This window comes from Peromyscus californicus, unplaced genomic scaffold (genome assembly GCF_007827085.1).
Source record: "Peromyscus californicus insignis strain IS unplaced genomic scaffold, ASM782708v3 Scaffold_12__1_contigs__length_115047231, whole genome shotgun sequence".
In the NCBI taxonomy this organism is placed as follows: domain Eukaryota; kingdom Metazoa; phylum Chordata; class Mammalia; order Rodentia; family Cricetidae; genus Peromyscus; species Peromyscus californicus.
In genome coordinates this window covers 65852116-65873281 of record NW_026294413.1, presented here as the reverse complement: position 1 = coordinate 65873281, position 21166 = coordinate 65852116, and the positions used below count along the sequence as shown (strand labels likewise).

The following is a 21166-nucleotide window of genomic DNA, read 5'->3' as shown; positions in this document are numbered from 1 at the left end:
TTATCTTGAAAAATGAATGTGTGATGCAAGCCTTTAATCCTAACATTTGGGAGGCAGAGGCAAGTGGGCCCAAATTCAAGGTTGGCCTGCTCTACAGAGTGAGTTCCAGGACAGCCAGGGCTACACAGAGAAACACTGTCTCGAAAAAAAAACAAACAAACAAAAACTCCCCCAAAAAAGGAAAAAAAGAAAAACAATAATGGAAACAAACAGACAAACAAATGTTTAGAAAGATTAATAAAGACTGCTATAGTTGGGATATTTTTATATTTAATCCTTTTATCATTTATTTATGTGTGTGTATATGTGTGCATTCATGGGCTACTATGTAACTGTGGGAGCCAGTTCTCTCTTTCACTTTGTTTTGAGGCAAGATCTCTTGTCTCTCTGTTGTAGAATATTAAGATGTATTACATTTGTTTATGCTGTGGAACATTTCTTTAATGATGCAAAGATATGTTGCATTCTTTTATGTTGCAATTGTTTAATTCTGTGTTACTGTGCCTGTCTAAAACACCTGATTGGTCTAATAAAGAGCTAAACAGCCAATGGCAAGGCAGGAAAAAGGACAGGTAGGACTGGCAGGCAGAGAGAATAAATAGGAGAAATCTGGGAGGAAAAGAAGTAGCAAGAGAACAAGAAGAGGATGCCAGGGGCCAGCCACCCAGCCACCCAGCCACCCAGCCACCCAGCCACCCAGCCAGCCATCGAGTAAGAGTGAAAGCAAAATATACAGAAGTAAGAGAAAGGTAAAAGCCCAGGGGCAAAAGGTAGACGGGCAATTTAAAGTTAAGAAAAGCTGGGTAGCAACAAGCCAAGCTTAGGCTGGGCATTTATAATTAAGGGCAAGCCTTAGTGTGTAATTTATTTGGGACCTGAGTAGTGGGCCCCAAAGAACATAGAGCCAAAAGTTTGTTGTTAAAAAAACAACATTTTGGCATACCAACATGGGGCTTGAACATCCCTAGGGTCTGAGAAAGCTGAAAACGAAAAAACAAACAAAAAAAAAAAAAAAAAGAAAGAAAAGAAGAAAAAATATGGATACCACTCTTTTAAGAAGTTCTGCTGTACAGAAACAGCCCTTTTCATGTTAAATAGAAACAAAAAACTAAGTGAAAAATGCCTGCCACTGTGCAGGGCACTGGCAGTCCAGAGTTGGGGGTTTGAATGCAGTTCCTGGTCCAATGCACCTCTGACCAGGCCATGAGCTTTAGGCTTGGCTCTCAGACTTGAGAAGCGGGTGCAGCCGGCAGATAGAGCAGCGAGGAGGATCCAGCTGTAGCTTAGCAGTTTAAAGTTTGCTCACACAGTCAAAAAAGACTAGAGATACACAGTAAAATAGGTCCAGATTTAAAAAAAAAAACAACAACAAAAATCTCTAAACAGGTTCCAGTGTGTTTTACAATGTGTGTAGGCTCAAGAAAGAAATAAAAAGAGTATGGACAATCACAGAAAGACATAGTTTAAAATAATAAAGTCTTCAAAGAGAGCAGTACAGTAAAAAAAAAAAAAATCCACACAATGATGGAAAATACACAGGGAGTCTGAATCCTGTATGTTATTGTGTTGATTTTGAACTTTTTTTGAATACTGATGAGCAAAAGACAGCTGCTAGAAGACATGGGATTGTGAACAGTACTGCAAAATTGAACTAACCTAGATACTTTAGGGCTATCTTAACTTTAAAGCAGAAGTCAAAAAATGTATTTGTAAAATGGAACTTAAAATATGCATTGTTTTGGAGAAGTGGTTTTGCTTTTGTTGCGGTGGTGGCGCACGCCTTTAATCCCAGCAATCTGGAGACAGAGGCAGGTGGATCTTTGTGAGTTCGAGGCCAGCCTGGTCTACAGAGCGAGGCGCAAAGCTACACAGAGAAACCCTGTCTCAAAAAACCAAAAAAAAAAAAAAAAAAAAAAAAAAGACAACTAGTAATCTCAGATATTTTGCATTGGCATGGATTTTGGTATATTGATACAAATTTAACATTAATTTTGTTGCACTGTATATATATTTCTACTTTTGCTTAGGGTATTGTACTTATGCAGTTCATTTAAAAATGTAATGTATAAGTAAGAAATGTGGTTAGTAGTTAATGTATAATAATTAAACTTGTAGTAATTAGGCATGCTTTCAAGGTTAAATAGATATATTTTAGATTAAATGGTCTTCAAATACTTTAAAGACCTATAGAATATGGCATTTACAATGTTTTGTTAACATAAGGTTTTCATGACAATGAGACACATCTGCTCCTGGCAGCACCAATTTACTTCAGAGATGATGGACACTGAAGAAACTCCTTGTGGAGTTTGCTTTCATTGTGGCAAGGTTAGACACTAGGCAAAGAAACTGCTCTTGCCTTTGACTGCTGACAATGTGCTCTGTAGACTGGACACACAGGACACGCAGGAAAAAGACTGTTGAACTTTGCCAAAACAAGGCAGGACAGTCCTTCAAAATTCCTGCTTCACAGAAGAGTCTGCCAGATATTCTGCAGGACACAGAGGAAAGCAACTGACGAACTTTACAAATACAAGGTGGGATAGTGCTTCAAATTTCCTGCTTCACTGAAGTCTGCCAAGTACACCAGGCCTGTAGGCTGAAGATGAGTGCTCCAAAGTTGCAGAGGAACTTTGGGTGACTGTCTAGGTACCAAATGTCTCTGTTGTTAGGTAATATTACATCCTTCTGGATATTTGATGGAGTTAAAGACTAAATTAGTTATATTTTCCTTAGTTATGATAGAAAGTTAGGTATAAAATTTTGGACTAAGATATGATATATAATGGAGTAGTTTAAATACGGTAAATATAAATGGACTGATATTGTAAATTAATTCTTACTTGATAACTGTTTTTGTTTATGTAGTTCTATTAAAGTTAAAACCTTTCATTTTTATTTAGACTAAAAGGGGGAAATGTGGAATATTATTTTAAGGTGTGTTACATTTGTTTATGCTATGGAACATTTGTTTAGTGATGCAAAGATGTGTTGCATTCTTTTATGTTGCCAGTTGTTTAACTTTGTGTTATTTTGCCTGTCAAAAATACCTGATTGGTCTAATAAAGAGCTGAATGGCCAATAGTGAAGCAGGAGGAAGGATAGGCGGGGCTGGCAGGCAGGGAGAATAAATAGGAGAAATCTGAGAGGAAAAGAAGCAGGAACAAGAGAACAAGGATGTCAGGGGCCAGCCATACAGTCGCACTGCCAGCCACAGAATAAGAATAAGATTTACAGAAGTAAGAGAAAGGTAAAAGCCCAGAGGCAAAAGGTAGACAGGGTAATCTGGTTAAGAAAAGCTGGCTAGCAACAAGCCAAGCTAAGGCTGGGCATTTGTAATTAAGAACAAGCCTCAGTGTGTAATTTATTTGGGAGCTGGGTGGCAGGCCCCCCAAGAGAGTAAAGAGAAAAAGCAATAACATCTCTCACTATGCTACAGGTGTGAAATCATCCTGTCTTTTCCTCCCATCTCTTGTAGGAATGCTGAGATTAGAGATGAGCCACCATATCCAGTCCTTTTTGTGGGTTAGAGAGACTAAACTCATGTCATCAAGCCTATGCAGCAAATGCTTTTTATCCACTAAGCCACCTCACTGGTGGGATCTTAAATGTCCTCCAAAGACCCATGTTTAAAAGTTTGGTCATCATTTGGTGCTGTTAGGATGCAGTGAAGCCTTTAGAAGGATCCTAGTGGGGAGGGCTTTGTGTCATCAGGAATATGTCCCCCAGGGGAATGAAAGACCTTTGTTGCTTGCTTCCTCTTTCCTCTTCCCATCATTGCCATCTTGGACCCACAATAGAAGCCTGCAAGCAATGGGTCTCTACCTGATCATAGCCTGGAAAATCTAAACTCATGAGCTAAAAGACCTTTCTCTTTTTACCAGTTGATTACTTCAGGTATTTGTTACTGGGGTAGATATCTGAGTAATAAATGGACATTATAAATATCTGTTAAAGATGGTGGTGGTGACCAGCAAGATGGCCTAGGGTGTAAAGGCAGTTGCTGACAAGACTGAAGATGTGAGTTTGATCTCTGGGACCCACATGGTGGAAGGACAGACTTCCTCAAGTTGTCTTCTGACCTCCACAGGAATGCCATGTCACGTGTGTGTGTGCCAACCCCCCCAATACATGTAATTGAACTTAAAAAAAATATTAGTGGTTGTGGGGAGGAAAGTAGGAAAGGATGAGAATTCCAATGTTAATCATTTGTTTTTTCTTGCTATTTCCAAATACTTCTCTCCAATCTATTGATGAATCTTTACAGATATATTAAGATATAATTCACATCTTATATTGCTCACTCATTTCAAGTACACATTTAATAGGTTTTGCTATATTACACTGCTAATCTAAAAAATTGTGATAAAATATATATCACACAAAAGTGGAAACTTACAGTATTTACAAATGTGTGACTCAGTGACATCAGTCACACTGTTATGTAATCATTACCAATAAGTATTCATAAAATTTTTCATGAACTTGAACATTCTTCAACCACAAGTGACTGCCCAATCCCCTTCCCCCACTCAACTCTTAGCTCTAGGTACATGACCACTGTAGATGTAACCAACCTTCTTATTAAATAAGAAACACAGAACCAATGCAAAGAAGAAAGCCAAGAGGTCAGAGCTAAGAGCTAAAACCTTACCCTTCCTCCTGCGGTGGTCCTACCTCTCCGAACCAGAGCTACCCCTGTGTTAAAGTCTTTATATAGAGTTCCTGTTCTGCCTTCTCATTGGTTGTAAACCCAACCACATGACTGCCTCCTCACGGCCTGTCTGTATAGGCCTCCAGGTTTTCCATGATTGGTATTGATTAAAGGCATGTGTATCCAATAATGGCTGTATCCCTGAACACACAGAGACTTACCCAGCTCTGCCTACCAAGTGCTGAGATTACAAGAGTATGCCACCACTGCCCTGCTTTCCTATGGCTTGCTAATAGCTCTGACCCCCAGGCAACTTTATTTATTAACCTACAAATAACATTTTAATACAAATAAAATATCATCATATTTCCCCTTTTCTATTTTAATAAAAAGAAAAAAAGAAAAAGGTTATAACTAACAAAAGAAAAACTATATACAAAAGTACAATAACTATATACAATATATACAAGTAATAAATACCTAAACAATGTCTAGTCCATTTGTATTTGACAAATTCAGAGAAAATAATTTCATTATCTATCCTATTTTGGTAAGTCCAAAATGTATCTAATTCACTTTCTATCCTAATTAATCTTCAACTATAACTAACTAACCTTCAACTATAACTAACTAATCTTCAACTCCCTCAGAGACCCAAGAAGGAAATAATATTAGCTAACAAAAATAAAAACGGGAAGTATATGCAAGCAACTTCCAAAAAATTGTGAGTTGACAGAAACAGCCAGCTGCCTGGACAATCATCTGAGGTTTCTCCACAGTGTTGGGGCATCATCTTCAGCCTATAGGCTTAGCGTATTTGACAGACTCATTTGTGAAGTAGGATGTACACAAGGTCAACAGTTCAACCTCACATTGGGTGAGAGCAGTCCATGTACCAGAAACACCTGAATTCCACTAGTGTCATGTCATGATTCAGGATTTTAAATTCTGGAAATTGTTGATGGTTTTTTAATTCAGCTGTCCATTCTTCTTGGCTGTGTATATATGGCTTCATCTCAGCATCCCGTTCTTCTCCACATCCCTCTATCAAATGCCAGTCTACTATTGAGAGGCGTGAGCTTAGTTACTCTTCAAGAATAACTGTTTCAGCTGCTGTTTCATTGCACATCAGAAGCCATCGGCCCACTGCCTGTTCAACTGCCTTCGAAGAAAAGGGCACTGTACCTTTTCCGAATTGCGAAGGCCACTTCAGGGATGGTGCCATATTGTCCTGGCCTCAGAAGATGCCTTTTGATAAAGTCATAACCACACTTGTTTTGGCAAGAATCAGTAGTCCTTTGTTTCATGTCCTGTCTGTCCATTTTGTCCTGTTGATTCGAGGATACTTTGTTGTCCAGTGGCTAACTTTTGCCACAATGAAAGTTAACTCCATATGCAGTTTCTTCAAAGCCCCTATTTTCTCTGAAGTAAATTGGTACTGCCAGGAGCCAACATGTCTCAAAAAAGAAAAAATTTCTAAGTTATTAAAACATTTTAAATGCCATATTCTGTAGATCTCTGAAGGGTTTGAAGATGACCTGTCTAAAATATATCTGCTCAATTTTTAAAACATATCTAATATGACTACAAGTTCTATTGTAATGTCTAACTACTAACCTTCATTTCTTTATATCCTAATAGTTGGTAATAATAACATTCAAGGATCAGAAAATTGCATTACATTGTTAAATGAACGGTAAAATTAGAAATATACATAAAGCATTTTCTAACAATATCAATTTCAATATATATAATTTGTATACAATATAAAACAATCCAATCCAATGTAAAGTATTTAAAACTAGTAATTTTCTTTTTCTTCTTCTTTCTTTCTCTTTTTTTTTTAAACAAGAACCTTAAATCTAATCTCCTTTGCTTAGCCTTTTTCCTAACCCTTGACAACAACTTGTAACCAACCCCCCAATCAATGAAAATTATCCCAGACCCAAAACCCATTAAAAGATCAAAAAAACCACCCATCCCACACCACCTCTTTGGGAATGTGGGTGCTGTATTCTTGAAATTGCTTCCTGCTGGGTATGGGCGAAGGTATCTTTATCCTGAAAAGAAAAATTTTAGGTTAATTGTCAAATTCTAGGAAAGGTAACTATATCCTTCGTTATCCAGTCTGTGTATAATGCCAAAGTTCAGCGTTTATCTCAAGTCCTTATTCAAGTAGTCTTTGAGACTGGATCATCTCAGCTAGTCATCTCAAAATTGCTCTGAGCACCTTGTAGTTCAAAGCTGATCTGTAGATGATGTTTGTCAGCTTAGTGATATTATTATTGTCCACATGGAATTGTTGTTGCTGTGGGGCCTCATCTTCTTCCTGGAGACTTCAGTTGATGTTAGGCCTGACTGTGATTTCCTGCAAAAAACTGATAAGAAACTCGAACACAAAGACTATATATTCGACTTTTTAGAATTGACCATTTATATCTTAACAAAGTTTAAAATGTATATATATCTATATATATTAATCTTGTAAATTTTGATATAAAATTTATACTTTAAGAAAAGTTTAAAGAATCAGAATAGAATCAAAGAGTTGAGATTAGTAATAGAGTAATCCCTTAATTAATTTGGCTTTTCTCCTGTCCCATAGCAGAAGAGGGCTCTTTTCTTCTGGCATGATACAGGGAGTTTGCATTTTCCTTTTAACAACATGCTTGAGTTTAAAGAAGGAGAGAGCCATTCTCCAACTCCAAAGTCAGCTTTAAATTTTAATTGAACTGGGACTATTAGAAGACCAATAGTGTTAAATCTTTAAAGAAAAACAGAAACAAACATTTAGGAAGACATAAAATTTTTTAGATAACATACCCATACGCCATTTCACTCTGTTTCTTAGGATAGACGATTTGTCCCTTTTCTTCAGTTGTCTCATTTGTACAGTGTTCTTCAAATTCCTTAACCTTCATTCTCCTAAAAAACAAAACCAAAAACCTTTCCCCAAGATTTTTTGGGAATGTTCCTTTTTTGACAAGTTATCTGATTAAATGAAAAGGCATGTATTACTGGTGTAAGTTAGTTTAAATTGGATGTTTATGATAGTTGATGAACTATGACCTCCTCTAATTAAGAGGTCTCTCGTGTTCAAATCAAACCTTTATCAATTTTGATGGTACCCACAGCTTATCTTCTCCTGTAGAAATAAAAGCAAAACCTCGTCCCCAATGTAACACATATCCTGGTTTCCATTCTGAGGTCAGCACATCCTTAAAGTATATAGGCTGATTTAATTCTGTAGTTTTTTCTATTATCCAATGTCTCTCTGCAACTGTTGTTCCTTTCTCATTGGCATTGAGAAAATTCAAAGTTAATAGAGCATTATGTAGCCTATTTCTGGGGGTTTTTGTTACTCCTTTTTGTTTATTTAGCATATCCTTTAGAGTTCTGTTTGATCTTTCTATAACTGCTTGACCTGTAGGATTATGTGGTATACCTGTAACATGGTTTATATTATAATAAGTAAAAAACTGTTTCATTTTAACAGAGACATATGATGGAGCATTATCAGTTTTGATTTGTGCAGGTATACCCATAATGGCCATAACTTCTAGCAAATGAGTGATTACAGAATCAGCTTTTTCAGAACTCAAAGCAGTTGCCCATTGAAATCCTGAATAAGTATCGATAGTGTGGTGTACATATTTCAGTTTTCCAAATTCTGCAAAGTGAAACACGTCCATCTGCCAGATTTCATTCCTCTGAGTACCCTTTGGGTTACATCCTGCTGGTAATGGTGTTTGATTGTAGAAGGAACAAGTAGGACATTTCTTTACTATTTCTTTGGCTTGTTGCCAGGTTATGGAAAAATCCTTTTTTAAACCTTTACTATTTACATGATGTTTTTTTATGAAATTCTGAGGCCTCCAGCACATTTCCTATCAATAATTTATCAATCTCATCATTGCCTTGTGCTAGAGGGCCTGGCAGACCAGTATGGGATCGGATGTGAGTTATATATAAAGGATGACTCCTTTTTCTGATTGTATCTTGTAATTGAATAAATAATGAAGTTAATTCTGAAGCATCGTGGATAAATTCTGCAGTCTCAATATGTAATACTACTCTTTCAGCATACTGAGAGTCAGTTACTATATTGAGAGGTTCTGAAAAATCCATTAATACCAACAGAATAGCATACAATTCTGATTTTTGAACTGAATTATAAGGACTTTGAACCACTTTACTTAAATTTTCTGATTTGTAACCTGCCTTTCCTTGTTTGTTGGCATCTGTATAAAATGTACGAACTCCAGATATGGGTTTTTTCCTCACAATTCGAGGCAAGATCCAATCAGCTCTCTTTATAAGATCAATTCTATTGCTTTTGGGATATTTGCTGTTAATTTCTCCCAAAAAATTACTACAAGCTTTTTGCCAAGCTTCATTTTCTATCCATAATTTTTCAATGTCCTCCTTAGTTAAAGGTACGACAATTTCTGCTGGGTCTATTCCTGCTAATTGACGAAGTCTCAATTTTTCTTTCCAAATCCAGTCAGAGATTTTTTCCACATAAGTTTTTAATTTTTTATTTGGTTTATTTGGTAAAAATATCCATTCCAATATATCTTCCCTTTGCATTAATATTCCTGTTGGGGAATGCCTAGAAGGTAAAATAATCAAAATGCAATCCAGCTTCGGATCAATACGATCTACGAGCCCTTCATGTACTTTCTTTTCTACCAAGGCCAATTCTTTCTCAGCTTCAGGTGATAATTCTCTTGGACTATTCAAGTCCTTATCACCTTCTAAGGTTTTAAACAAATTATTCAGTTCATCATTTTTTACCCCAACAATAGTTCTTAGATGAGAAATGTCTCCAAATAATCTTTGAAAGTCATTAAGAGTCTCTAGTCGATCTCTCCTAATTTGCACCTTTTGAGGTCTAATTTTTTGAAGTTCTATTTTATATCCTAAATAATTAATAGAATCTCCTCTTTGTATCTTTTCTGGAGCAATTTGTAATCCCCAGCAAGGCAAAATTTTCTTTACTTCTTCAAATATTCTTTCTAAAGTATCTGCATTTGAGTCAGCTAATAAAATATCATCCATATAATGATAAATTATAGATTTAGGAAATTTTTTACGTACCACTTCTAATGGCTGTTTTACAAAATATTGGCACAAAGTTGGGCTATTTAACATTCCCTGTGGGAGAACCCTCCACTGAAATCTTTTAACCGGTTGAGAATTATTATAAGTAGGCACTGTGAAAGCAAATCTTTCTCTTTTTCTTGTAAAGGTATTGAAAAGAAACAGTCTTTTAAATCAATAACTATGAGAGGCCATCCTTTTGGTAACAGAGTAGGCAAAGGAATTCCAGATTGTAAAGAGCCCATTGGCTGAATTACTTTGTTAATTGCTCTAAGGTCTGTTACCATTCTCTATTTACCAGATTTCTTTTTAATAACAAATACAGGAGAATTCCAAGGGCTGGTTGATTCTTCAATATGATGAGCATTTAACTGTTCTTCCACCAACTCTTGTAAAGCCTGGAGTTTCTCTGTTGTTAAAGGCCATTGCTGAACCCATACAGGCTTGTCTGTTGACCATTTTAAAGGTAGAGCTGTTAATGTTTTTGGAAAATTATCAGTTGTTGTGCCCTGTTCTTTTATGACATGGATGGCTGGTTAGCACTCATTAGAATAATATCTTTTAATATTTCTCTCAGAAACATGTACTAATTTATGATTTGTTTCTGAGATTGGAGGGATATTAATCTGAGTATTCCATTGTTGTAACAAGTCTCGACCCCACAGGTTCATAGCTATGTTAGCCATATATGGTTTTATTTTTCCTTTCTGTCCTTCTGGACCTATACATTCAAGCCATCTTGCACTTTGTTTCACTTGAGATAATGTCCCAATTCCTAACAGTTGAACGTTTACCTCCTGAAGAGGCCAAGTTGGATGCCAAAATTCTGGTGCAATTATGGTAATGTCAGCACCTGTGTCTACCAGACCAGACAACAAAACACCATTTATCTTTATTGTTAGTTTTGGTCTTTGTTCATTAATAGAAGTTTGCCAAAAAATTTTCTTTATGTTTTTTCCTGAATTTCCTATTTTCTCTGTTTCATCATCTCGACTAACATGATTTATTCCAATAGATATTTGGTTATTTGCTTTGAGTAGGGGTTTCCTCTACAACTGCAGGAAAGGTTTGAACTGGATTTACTGTGGGGGCCTGCCTGAGGCCCCTCTGGGAGTTTCCTGAAGCTCGAGGCAGAGGATTACCCTGTCTGTCCCTTGTTGATCTACATTCGTTGGTCCAGTGTTTTCCCTTACCACACCTTCTGCATACTCCAGAAGGAAGGGGCATTCTGTTGCCAGTGTTCCTTGAAGAAACATTATTTCTAGGAATGACCTGTTTACAATCCCTTTTCAAATGTCCTTGCTTTCCACATCCAAAATATCTAACATTGCTCAAACCTTTTGAAATTGCTTTTCCTACCCACATATCATCATGGTCATAAGCCTCTACATTAACTGTATCTCTAATCCAATCTTCCAAAGGTGCAGATCTTGCCTTTAACGGCCTGATTATTCTTTTGCATGCTGCATTTGCATTCTCAAAGGCCAAAGATTCAATTATTATCTGACTAGTCTCTGAATTCGGGACCATTTTCTGTACTGCTGAAGTCAATCTTTGTAAGAAATCTGTGAAAGATTCTTTTGGGCCCTGAATAACCTTTGTAATGACTCAGTTTTTTTTCCTGGTTCTTCAACTCTGTCCCATGCATTCAAAGCTGCCGTTCGACATAGAACTAGGGTTTGGACATCATATAAACATTGTGTTTCTACTGAAGCATATTGGCCTTCTCCAATAAGCTGATCCTGGCAGATTTGTATTCCCCTATCCCTCCATTGTTTTTCTATATTTTTAGCCTCATTATTGAACCACATTTTCCACTGGAGATTTTGTCTGGGTTCAAGAACAGCCTGTGCCAATTCCCGCCAGTCCTTTGGTATAATCCTATTACAAGTTGACCAGGTGTTTAACATTTGCTTTACATATGGGGAGTGCATGCCATAAGATGCTATTGCCTCCTTAAATCTTCATAAGTCTAACATTTTAACTGGAACCCAAGTATTTTGTTCATTCTCTTCATCAGGTAGCTGCTGTACGGCTACCGGATAAATTAAGGGTGATTGTGTGAAAACTGGCTTTCTTTCTGTAACCTTATGATTCAATTTTGAAACAACAACTGTTTATTTCTTCTGTCTGAATTTGAATTTCTCTATAATTCACCTTTACTGGTTTAACAGGTTTTTCTAAGACTGTTATCTTGGCACTTAAGTTGACTATCTTTTTAAATAGTAAAATGAGGATAAGAAAAGTAATAAACTGAATAATTCGATCAATATTAATCTTTTCATATAGTTGTTCCATTGTCAGAGTGCCTAAAATTTCAAACAAAGCCCAATTTTCTTCCAATGTACACATAAAGTCCATTTTTTTTCTTTTAATGTAGAAAAAAATTCTTTTAAATAGATATGTTAATTGACTTACCAAGTCTGGGTAGAACAGTAGAATTCCAGGGAATTTCAAAACAGCCACCTGGTGTTTGAGGTGTGAAGAGAGAGAGAGAGAGAGAGAGAGAGAGAGAGAGAGAGAGAGAGAGAGAGAGAGAGAGAGAGAGAAAGCGTAGTCGCTTGAGCCGAGTCAAGCCTTGGTTTTACAGGCAGGGGCCCTGTTCGGCAGGCAGGCCTGAGTTGTTTGTAGCAGTTGCAAGTAGCTCCAGCTGCGGGTCAGTCAGGCCTGGGCCCGAGCTAGGCAGCCAGTCCGCCCAGGCCGGAAACCGGACCTGTCACCAAGCCAAGTGGTTTTTAATGGATTCTTGTCATGTTGGGCGCCAAATGTAGATGTAACCAACCTTCTTATTAAATAAGAAACACAGAACCAATGCAAAGAAGAAAGCCAAGAGGTCAGAGCTAAGAGCTAAAACCTTACCCTTCCTCCTGCGGTGGTCCTACCTCTCCGAACCAGAGCTACCCCTGTGTTAAAGTCTTTATATAGAGTTCCTGTTCTGCCTTCTCATTGGTTGTAAACCCAACCACATGACTGCCTCCTCACGGCCTGTCTGTATAGGCCTCCAGGTTTTCCATGATTGGTATTGATTAAAGGCATGTGTATCCAATAATGGCTGTATCCCTGAACACACAGAGACTTACCCAGCTCTGCCTACCAAGTGCTGAGATTACAAGAGTATGCCACCACTGCCCTGCTTTCCTATGGCTTGCTAATAGCTCTGACCCCTAGGCAACTTTATTTATTAACCTACAAATAACATTTTAATACAAATAAAATATCACCATAGACCACAGTACATCAGTCTTTTCTGTTGGCTTTCATTTTGCATATGTAATCTTTTCAAGGTCAATCTGTGGTATAGCATGTGCCAGAACCTCATCCCTATATATGGTGGAGTAACACTGCACTGTATGTATATAAAACATTTTGTGTTTCTACTTATCTTTTGATGGACACTAGAGTGTTTACATATATTGCCTAAATGTACAATGATTATCAGCATGTGTTTATTTCAATTCCTAGGAGTGTGCTGTTTTTTTTTTTTTCTTTTCTTTTTTTTGCTCAACGTGACACAAACTAGGATTATCTGAGAAGAGGAACCTCAGTTTAGAAAATGTTGGGATAAGATTGGTCTGCAGGCAAGTCTGTGGGGGCATTTTCTTGATTAATATCAGTGTGGGTGGGCCCAGGCCACTGGGAGGAGTGCCACCCTTGGGCAGGTGGTCTTAGGTGGTGTAAGAAAGCAGACCCAGTAAACAGCACGCCTCCATGGCCACTGTCTCAGTTTCTGCCTCCAGGTTCCTGCCCTAACTTTCTTCATGATGGACTGTGATCAGGAGATGTAGGCTGAAGTAAACGTTTCCCTCCCATGTTGATTTTAGTCATGATGTTTGTCATAGCAACAGAAAACAAACCAGAACAAAAATTGGTACCAGGATCACTGGGGACTGCTCTGATAGAGCTGACCAGGATCACTGGGGACTGCTCTGACAGAGCTGACCAGGATCACTGGGGACTGCTCTGACAGACCTGACCAGGATCACAGGGGGACTGCTCTGACAGACCTGACCAGGATCACGGGGGACTGCTCAGACAGACCTGACCAGGATCACGGGGGACTGCTCAGACAGACCTGACCAGGATCACGGGGGACTGCTCTGATAGACCTGACCATGTTGTTTTGGGGAGGACTGCGAAAGGAATATGGAATTCCGGGCTAGAAAATAATTCAGCGTCCAGAGCTCAATGAGCTGTCATGGGAGCATGGAAGATAGGAGTATGTGGATATAGTTTTCCTAGCATATTTTGTTGAAAACCAAGCCCTTCCTTTTACTTAATGTTCTGGCTGCCTTGTGGAAAACCATCTCGTCATATCTGTGGGGTGTCTCTGCTGTAGTCCATTAGTCTGGCAGGTGTGTACAATCTTTAGGTTGAGACACATCATTGTCACCATGTCCTTTAGTCCCACCATACAGGAGGCAGAGGCAGGTGGATCTCTAAATTCAGGGGCATCCTGGACTACATATCAGAGTCTAGGACAGGCAGGGTAATAAAGGAAGACCCTTTCTCAAAACAACCCAAGTGCCCAACTACAACAAGCCCACAAAAATCCTGTAACATTTTATGATCTCTGTGTTGTGGTGACACCGTTTTTGGTGAGACACGGACAAATGTGCTCACCGGACAAAGGACAGGGTGCTGGAGAGACGACTCCAAAGTTAAAGCACCTGTGTTCTTGCAGAGGACCTGGGTTTTGGTTCCCAGCACCCACATGGTGGCTTGCAACATCCACAGGTACACACAGGTGCACAGTGTAGGTAAAACATCTATACACATAAAATAAAAAAAAACAGACCAAAGTAACAGTATCATCCCAGTCTAGCTTGGTGAGGTAATGGGTTTATTGGGGTTGTACTTCAGGATCACGGGTGAGGGGTTATAGGAGCAGGGGCTTCCACACACATGTACATGCCCACCTGTACACACATACACAAACATGTACATACATCTCCCCATAACATGATTTCATATTGATTTTATTGCCTTCTATTTTATAGTGCCATCTTGAATGTTTCCCACAACCCAATATATCTTATAAGACCTTGATCTTATGGGGTGTGTGTGTGTGTGTGTGTGTGTGTGTGTGTGTGTGTGTGGTTAGGAAAGTGTGGTACTCAGCTGTGTCCTATGCAGGCTGAGCCCCCAAACCCATGTGCTTGGGAGAGGGTAATGTATTTATATCTCAAAAGCATGGAAAATTTAAAAGAAAGCACATTTTTCTTGTATCAATGTACATACTTTATCCTGCTTCCAGACAAGACACTGTCACATGTTATTTTCAAGGCAGGGAACACACTGCTAAGGAACAGTCACACAGGACAGGACACAGCGAAGCGAAACGGGAGCAAGTGTTCGACTACATTCACTCCCCAGGAAACCACAGCTTCTGGCATCCATCCCTGTCTTGAGAATTAAGTCCCTTTCCCTGGGGTACTTGCTTAGCCTTCTAGAGAGCATTTCACATCCTCATGTCCAAGAGCTCAGTGACGACCTAGAGCCTCCAGCCTACCAAAGCATCGCTCTGCATACAGGCCTCTGACAATGCAGTGTGTGTTTTTGTAGAGGAACACTTTGTTCTTTTTATTATAAAGAACTGACTGAGTCAGAGCTGGTGATTTGGCTTTTCTGGTAAAGGCACTTGACGCCAAAGCTCACGACCCACGTTCAATCTCTGGGACTCCCATGGTAGGAGGAGAGAACAGCTCCCACAGCTGGCCACTGGCTTCCACATGCACCCTGTGGCACACATTTATTTCCCCGCCCTCCCGATTTCCTGAATCAGAAAATGAGTACATGACATCTCTACATTACAAAGCAACTCAATGAAGACTTAGAGAAAAACAGTTCATTCTTTGAGAAAATGTCTCAAACTCTGGCACCTCAAACGATGTAACTGCTACCCCTCTCTTCCTTAAAAGGGGCCCTTTCCAGCTTGTTTCCAGGCTTCCTTGACGCCCTTGATGCTTTCCTTCTTCACGCATTTCCAGTATTCTTGCACACTCTGCTGCTGCGGCACCTGTTAGCCGAGAGAAAGACCAGCAGTCACTGGAATCAGGCTAGACAAGGTCTCCTGTCTTCCGGTCCTGCTCATTGCCTTTCCAAACTTCTTTAAAAAAGCTGAGTATGGGCACCTGTCTTTTTTTTTTTTTTTTTTTTTTTTTTTTTTTAAAAGACAGGGTTTCTCTGTGTAGCTTTGGTGCCTGCCCTGGATCTTGCTCTGTAGACCAGGCTGGCCTTGAACTCACAGAGATCCGCCTGACTCTGCCTCCCAAGTGCTGGGATTAAAGGCATGCGCCACCGCCGCCCGGCATGGTCTCCTGTCTTATGGTCCTACTCACTGCCTTTCCACACTTCTTAAAGAAAGCTGAGGGTGGGCTATGTTGCCCAATGCATGTAATGAAGACCATATTTATTAACTTCCCCCAGATTACATGTGCTGTGGGAATCAGGATCTCTTTTCTAAGTTGTAAATGAATAATCTTATGCTACGAACACAAGCATCAATTCTCTATTATCCCTCTTTCCTGGCTCTCTACCTAACTGTGTACTTACTGTCTGTGGAGACGCTTTAGACCCAAGTTATAATGCAAATTTCTTTCACGATAGTACATCTTGTAGATGCTAATGCAAACAAAATTCTGGGCTTCATTTGTCCCCTGCTCAGAGCCCAGTACATGACTATGAGCAGCCACGACAAGTATTGAGAGTTCTGCATGCTTTATATTTAGTTCCCAGTATAGCTATTGTTGGTAAATCTATTAGTTTTCTTACTTATATAGATGAGGTATCTGAGGCACAGAAAAGCTAAGTGGCTTTTCAAGATTCTCAGTCAATACACGACAGAGCAGGATTTGAACCTAATGATCCAAGGTCAGTTCCAAAGTCAGACTCCAGGTTAGATCCAAGGCTGTGATTTCTGAAGAGTGGTTTTTCTACTAGATTCAGATTTGTGTGTGTGTGTGCGCATGTGCACATTCAAATATACAAGTGTGTGTGTGTGTGTGTGTGTGTGTGTTTGTACATGTATGTCCAAGCACATGTGCAAGTATGTACTATGACCGAGGTCCGAGGATAGCCTTGGGTGTTATTCACTGGCCTGAAGCTCAAAAAGTAGGCTAGTCTGGCTAGCTAGCAAAACCCTCAGACCTGTCTATCTCTGCCTCCCCAGAAATGAGATTACAGGCACATGCCAACGTGCCTGGCATTTATATGGTTTCTGGGGACTGAACCCAGGTACTTACTAACTGAACCATTTCCCCAGACTCAGGTTATTTTTTAAAGCAAAGAAAATGCTAAATATTATTCTTTGTAAAAGACAGCTCAGTGTTTTGGTTGTAGTTTATAGTTTCTGTATAAATGATTAAGATTCCACTTAATGTATTACACTTGTCCTAAATCCTAGGTTTAATACCATTGTCACTAACATGTAAAAACACAGGTTTAAAAAAAAAAAAACAAGAAATAAACTAAAAATCTGTTACCCATAAACCTCGATGCATCCTGTTTTTCAATACTCCAAGAAACTCCCCGTGGCTTAGGCACTCATCACCGTCCAAGTCAAAGATCTTGAAGACAGTGTCCAGAATATTGTTTGAGAGTTCTTGTCCAGTTGCTACTTTCACAGCTCTCTTAAACTCCGCTGAAAAGCAAAACAAGAGACTGCCAATCAACCAGGTAAATTAGTCTAAGTGACGTAACCCACAGTGCCATGATTTGAGAGGTGTACTCAAATCATGCATTTGGTTGAGAAATGCCATGAGAGTAAAGCAGGCCATTTCCAGTTAATCGAGGCTCCTAGTAACATAGTCAAGTCCACTCCCTTCCCTCTTCCCCCTTCTTGAGAGTAAGAAAATAAAAGCAAATAAAGTAACTTTTGAGTAAGTGTGCTGGTGATACGAACTGAGAATAACCAAGATGCATTATTTTACTGCTTGCTAATCATCTCCTTATCGGTATCATCTACTGAATGGTGAAACTACTTACAGACAATAAAAATGAAATGATCCATATCTTACCCAGTCTCACAGGGCGATGAGCTAAGCTAAACATTTGCATGGCGATAGCAAAGTCTTCCAAATGCGTTGTAAAATGGCAAAATGACTTGAACTCATCCAAACTAATGCTCTAATAAAAAGAAAGTTTTTTAAATTACAATTTTGTATATACATCAAAATCTTATTGATGTTAAGTCTTCTATCCTAAAGCTTATGAACTTCGATCTCTCTAAGCAAGTTGATGAAATGTTAAACAGGATAAGAACAGATACTAGATTCTCAGCTGAGGAAGGTCCATGAGAGCAAGGGCTACCACGTGCTGTGTGGACTGGGTTCTCTGGACCAGCCCTGGTTTCCTCCTTAGGCTCATTCTGAAGTTCTAACCCCCTGGTAAGGAGGCTGTGGTCACGGGAGGGTTGCAGCCTGTAAGGATGATGTCTGAGGGAATACTCATTAGTGCCCATTGCCGCTCTGGTTCCCGTTCTCCCTGCATACATGTGCACACACCCCCAAAGCAGCATTCATACAACAACACAGATGACACTATGTGGAAGCTGAGAGGAATTTCACCAAAAAACCAGTTCAAACCCAGCCTTGCTGGCATTTGATCTTAGATGTCACATCTCCAGAACACAGAGAAGACAACAGGTTTCTGTACTTTGTGACCATGGCCAAGGAGACTAACACAGCCTGTTCAGTGGGCCACTCCTACTTAATCGGTGTACAGGCACTGAGCAAGGTGGCCTATGCTGAAACTTCAGCTCTGCCATCCATGATGTGTGTGACCTTAGCCTAAATCTCAGGCAGGCGCCTCTTAGGTTCCTTTGTCCAAGGTCTATGGAGTTTAACAATGACATATGAACCCTGGTCTATCTGATTTCAGTATCTATGTACTTAAAAACAAACAAAACCTAAGTTAAAAAGCTACTCTTTCCAGTAAAAAGAAATCAGAGAGGGGCTGGAGAGATGGCCCTTCCAGAGGTCCCGAGTTCAATTCCCAGCACCCACATGGTGGCTTACAACCATCTGTAGTGGGATCTGATGCCCTCTTCTGTTATAAAGCCATACACTAGATAGAGCACTCATACATAAAATAAATAAATCTTAAATTAAAAAAAAAACTCAGAAAACTCTTCTCCTTCAACTGATGATGGCTGGATCGATCTCAAACTCATTATCCCTCTTGCCTTGATCTCCAGAGTAGCTGGATTATAGGTACACGCCAGCCCAGCCACAGTGTGAAAGTTCTCAATCTTACAGAAAATTCTTCCAGATCTTATCTCTGCAGGGCCTTTTAGGACCTGCCCTCTGTCCACACATGGTCTACGCAAGTCTCACTGCTTTCAGTTTTTGTGGGCCTTTGTGGAATAATTAAAGTTTTTTTTGTAAAAACTACAACAAATTAAAAAATTTATTATTTTTCTTGTGTGTCTGGGTGTTATCTGTGTATCACTTACACGCCTGCTGCCCACGGAGGCCAGAGAAAGCATCAAGCCCCCTAGACGGAGTTACAGACAGGTGTGAGCCACCATGTGGGGGCTGGAATCAAACTGGGTCCTCTGCAAGAGCAGCCAGTGTTCTTAACCACTGAGCCACCTCTCCAGTCCCAACAAAAAAAAACTGAAGAATATACGACCAAGGTTAAAAAAATGTCAGCAGTGTGAAGGATAAAGAGCCTTCCTTCCTCCTCTGACCCCTCTTCTGACCTCACTGCAAAGGCATGGACAGCACCTGTATGCTTCCAGAAATACACAGCTCATATAAAAGCAGCTGTGTACCCCACACAACACAGACTGCCTGTCCCGACTCGGGAACCACCTTCTCACGCGTTTCTGCACTCCACCTTTTTCTTTTTCACAGTGAATTTGTCAGCACAGTTGTGAACAGGGACCATTTCTCTGTATATCTTATCATGATCTTAAAACAGGCATGGAGTGCAGCCATTCCGATGCCCACTTCTCTTTCCAGCATGCTGAGGCCTGAACTCAGGACCCTGTGCATGCAAGGCTTTTCCACAGGTGGAAATGGCACCTCATTCCCATCTGAACCCGAACATCCTCAGAATAGGTTTTATACTGTGCATATGAGATTTCTCTTCTCGTGACTGTATGTCCTGTCCTGGTGACAGTTATCATTGCTGTGATGAAACACCATGACCAAAACAACTTGGAGAGGAAAGGGCTTATTTGGCTCACACATCCACATCACTGTCCATCACTGAAGGAAATCAGGTCAGGAACTCAGGCAGGGCAGGACCCTGGAGGCAGAAGTTGATGCAGAGGCCATGGGTGCTGCTTACTGACTTGCTCAGCCTACTTTCTTATGGAACCCAAGGCCACCAGCTCAGGGGTGGCCCCACCCACACGGGCACCCTGACTACACAGTGTTTCCCTCAGACAGAGGACTACTTTGCTTACTGCCAGTATAATAACAACAAGGCCTCCTTCTGCAGAGAGGTCAGGAAACCTTGCTTCTGGCCTCTTCTGAAGGACTGATGTGTTTGACTGTGGATGATCTCCTGCACGGTAGCTTTCCTCAGGGACTCTCCCAATCACTGTTAGGGCTTTGGGTAGTAAGGGTAAATTAACACAAACAGGATGCTCACCCTCGTGCTGTGAGTAATGGTTGTTTTGTTTTATTTATTTTTATTTTTTTGGTCTCTCACCCAATAATCTTGTATCTTCTGTAAGCATCCATTAAATTGTGCAGGGTAATTTGGAAACATAAAAATTTCAGATACTTTTTAGTAGTTGACAGACTGATCTTTTAAATTCTCATATAAACAGAGAAGTCTCAGATCCTTCTGAGTGTTTGAGAGTCATGGGTTTTAAAAGAGTCCATTATGTGCTAATTAGCTTCAGCTGTCAACCTGACAGGGCCCAGGAGGAGCATTTCTATGTAAAACACTTGTTTCCTCTTCAATACCAGCGGCAGCTCTAAAACCAGCTGTTTCCTTGTATCTAATCAGGTTGTAAACATTCCTTTCCTTTTTAAAAAATTTTTTAATTTGGGGGTTTTTTGAGACAGAGTTTCTCCTTGTAGCCCTGGCTGTCCTCAACTAGCTTGTAGACCAGGCTGGCCTCAAACTCAAGATCTATCTGCTTCGGTTCTGGAGTACTGGGACTAAAGGTGTGCGTCACCACTGTAAATGTTTCTTCATTTTAAAAATTAAATTCTTTTGTAATTATGTATTTCCATTTCAATTATTACTGTATTGCCCGTCTAGGCATGGTGGCACACAGGAGGCTGAGGCAGGAGAATTACAAATACAAGGCCTAACTGGACAACATTGAGAAAGGGAGAAAAGGGATCACTTGTATCTTTTTTTTTTTTTTTTTAACGACAGGGTTTTTCTGTGTAGCCCTGGCTATCCTGGAACTTGGTTGTGGACCAGGCTGGCCTGGAACATGCTCTG

At 39.7% G+C, this 21166-nt stretch overlaps 1 protein-coding gene across 2 annotated transcripts in view; it reads right to left on the bottom strand.

Annotated features, from left to right (window-relative positions):
- The window catches only part of Micu2 (mitochondrial calcium uptake 2), a 112574-nt gene that overhangs the window by 12911 nt on the left and 78497 nt on the right, over nucleotides 1-21166 (bottom strand). The window contains exons 10-12 of one of the 2 annotated variants that reach the window (XM_052733086.1): nucleotides 17773-17881; nucleotides 17239-17396; nucleotides 15637-15773 (exon numbers count right to left, since the gene is read on the bottom strand). In XM_052733086.1, the coding sequence (XP_052589046.1) occupies nucleotides 15669-15773; nucleotides 17239-17396; nucleotides 17773-17881 (372 nt within the window). In that variant the 3' untranslated portion in view covers nucleotides 15637-15668. Of the gene's footprint in view, nucleotides 1-14576; nucleotides 15774-17238; nucleotides 17397-17772; nucleotides 17882-21166 lie in introns of those variants that run through there. The other variant, XM_052733085.1, reaches the window with a different exon arrangement.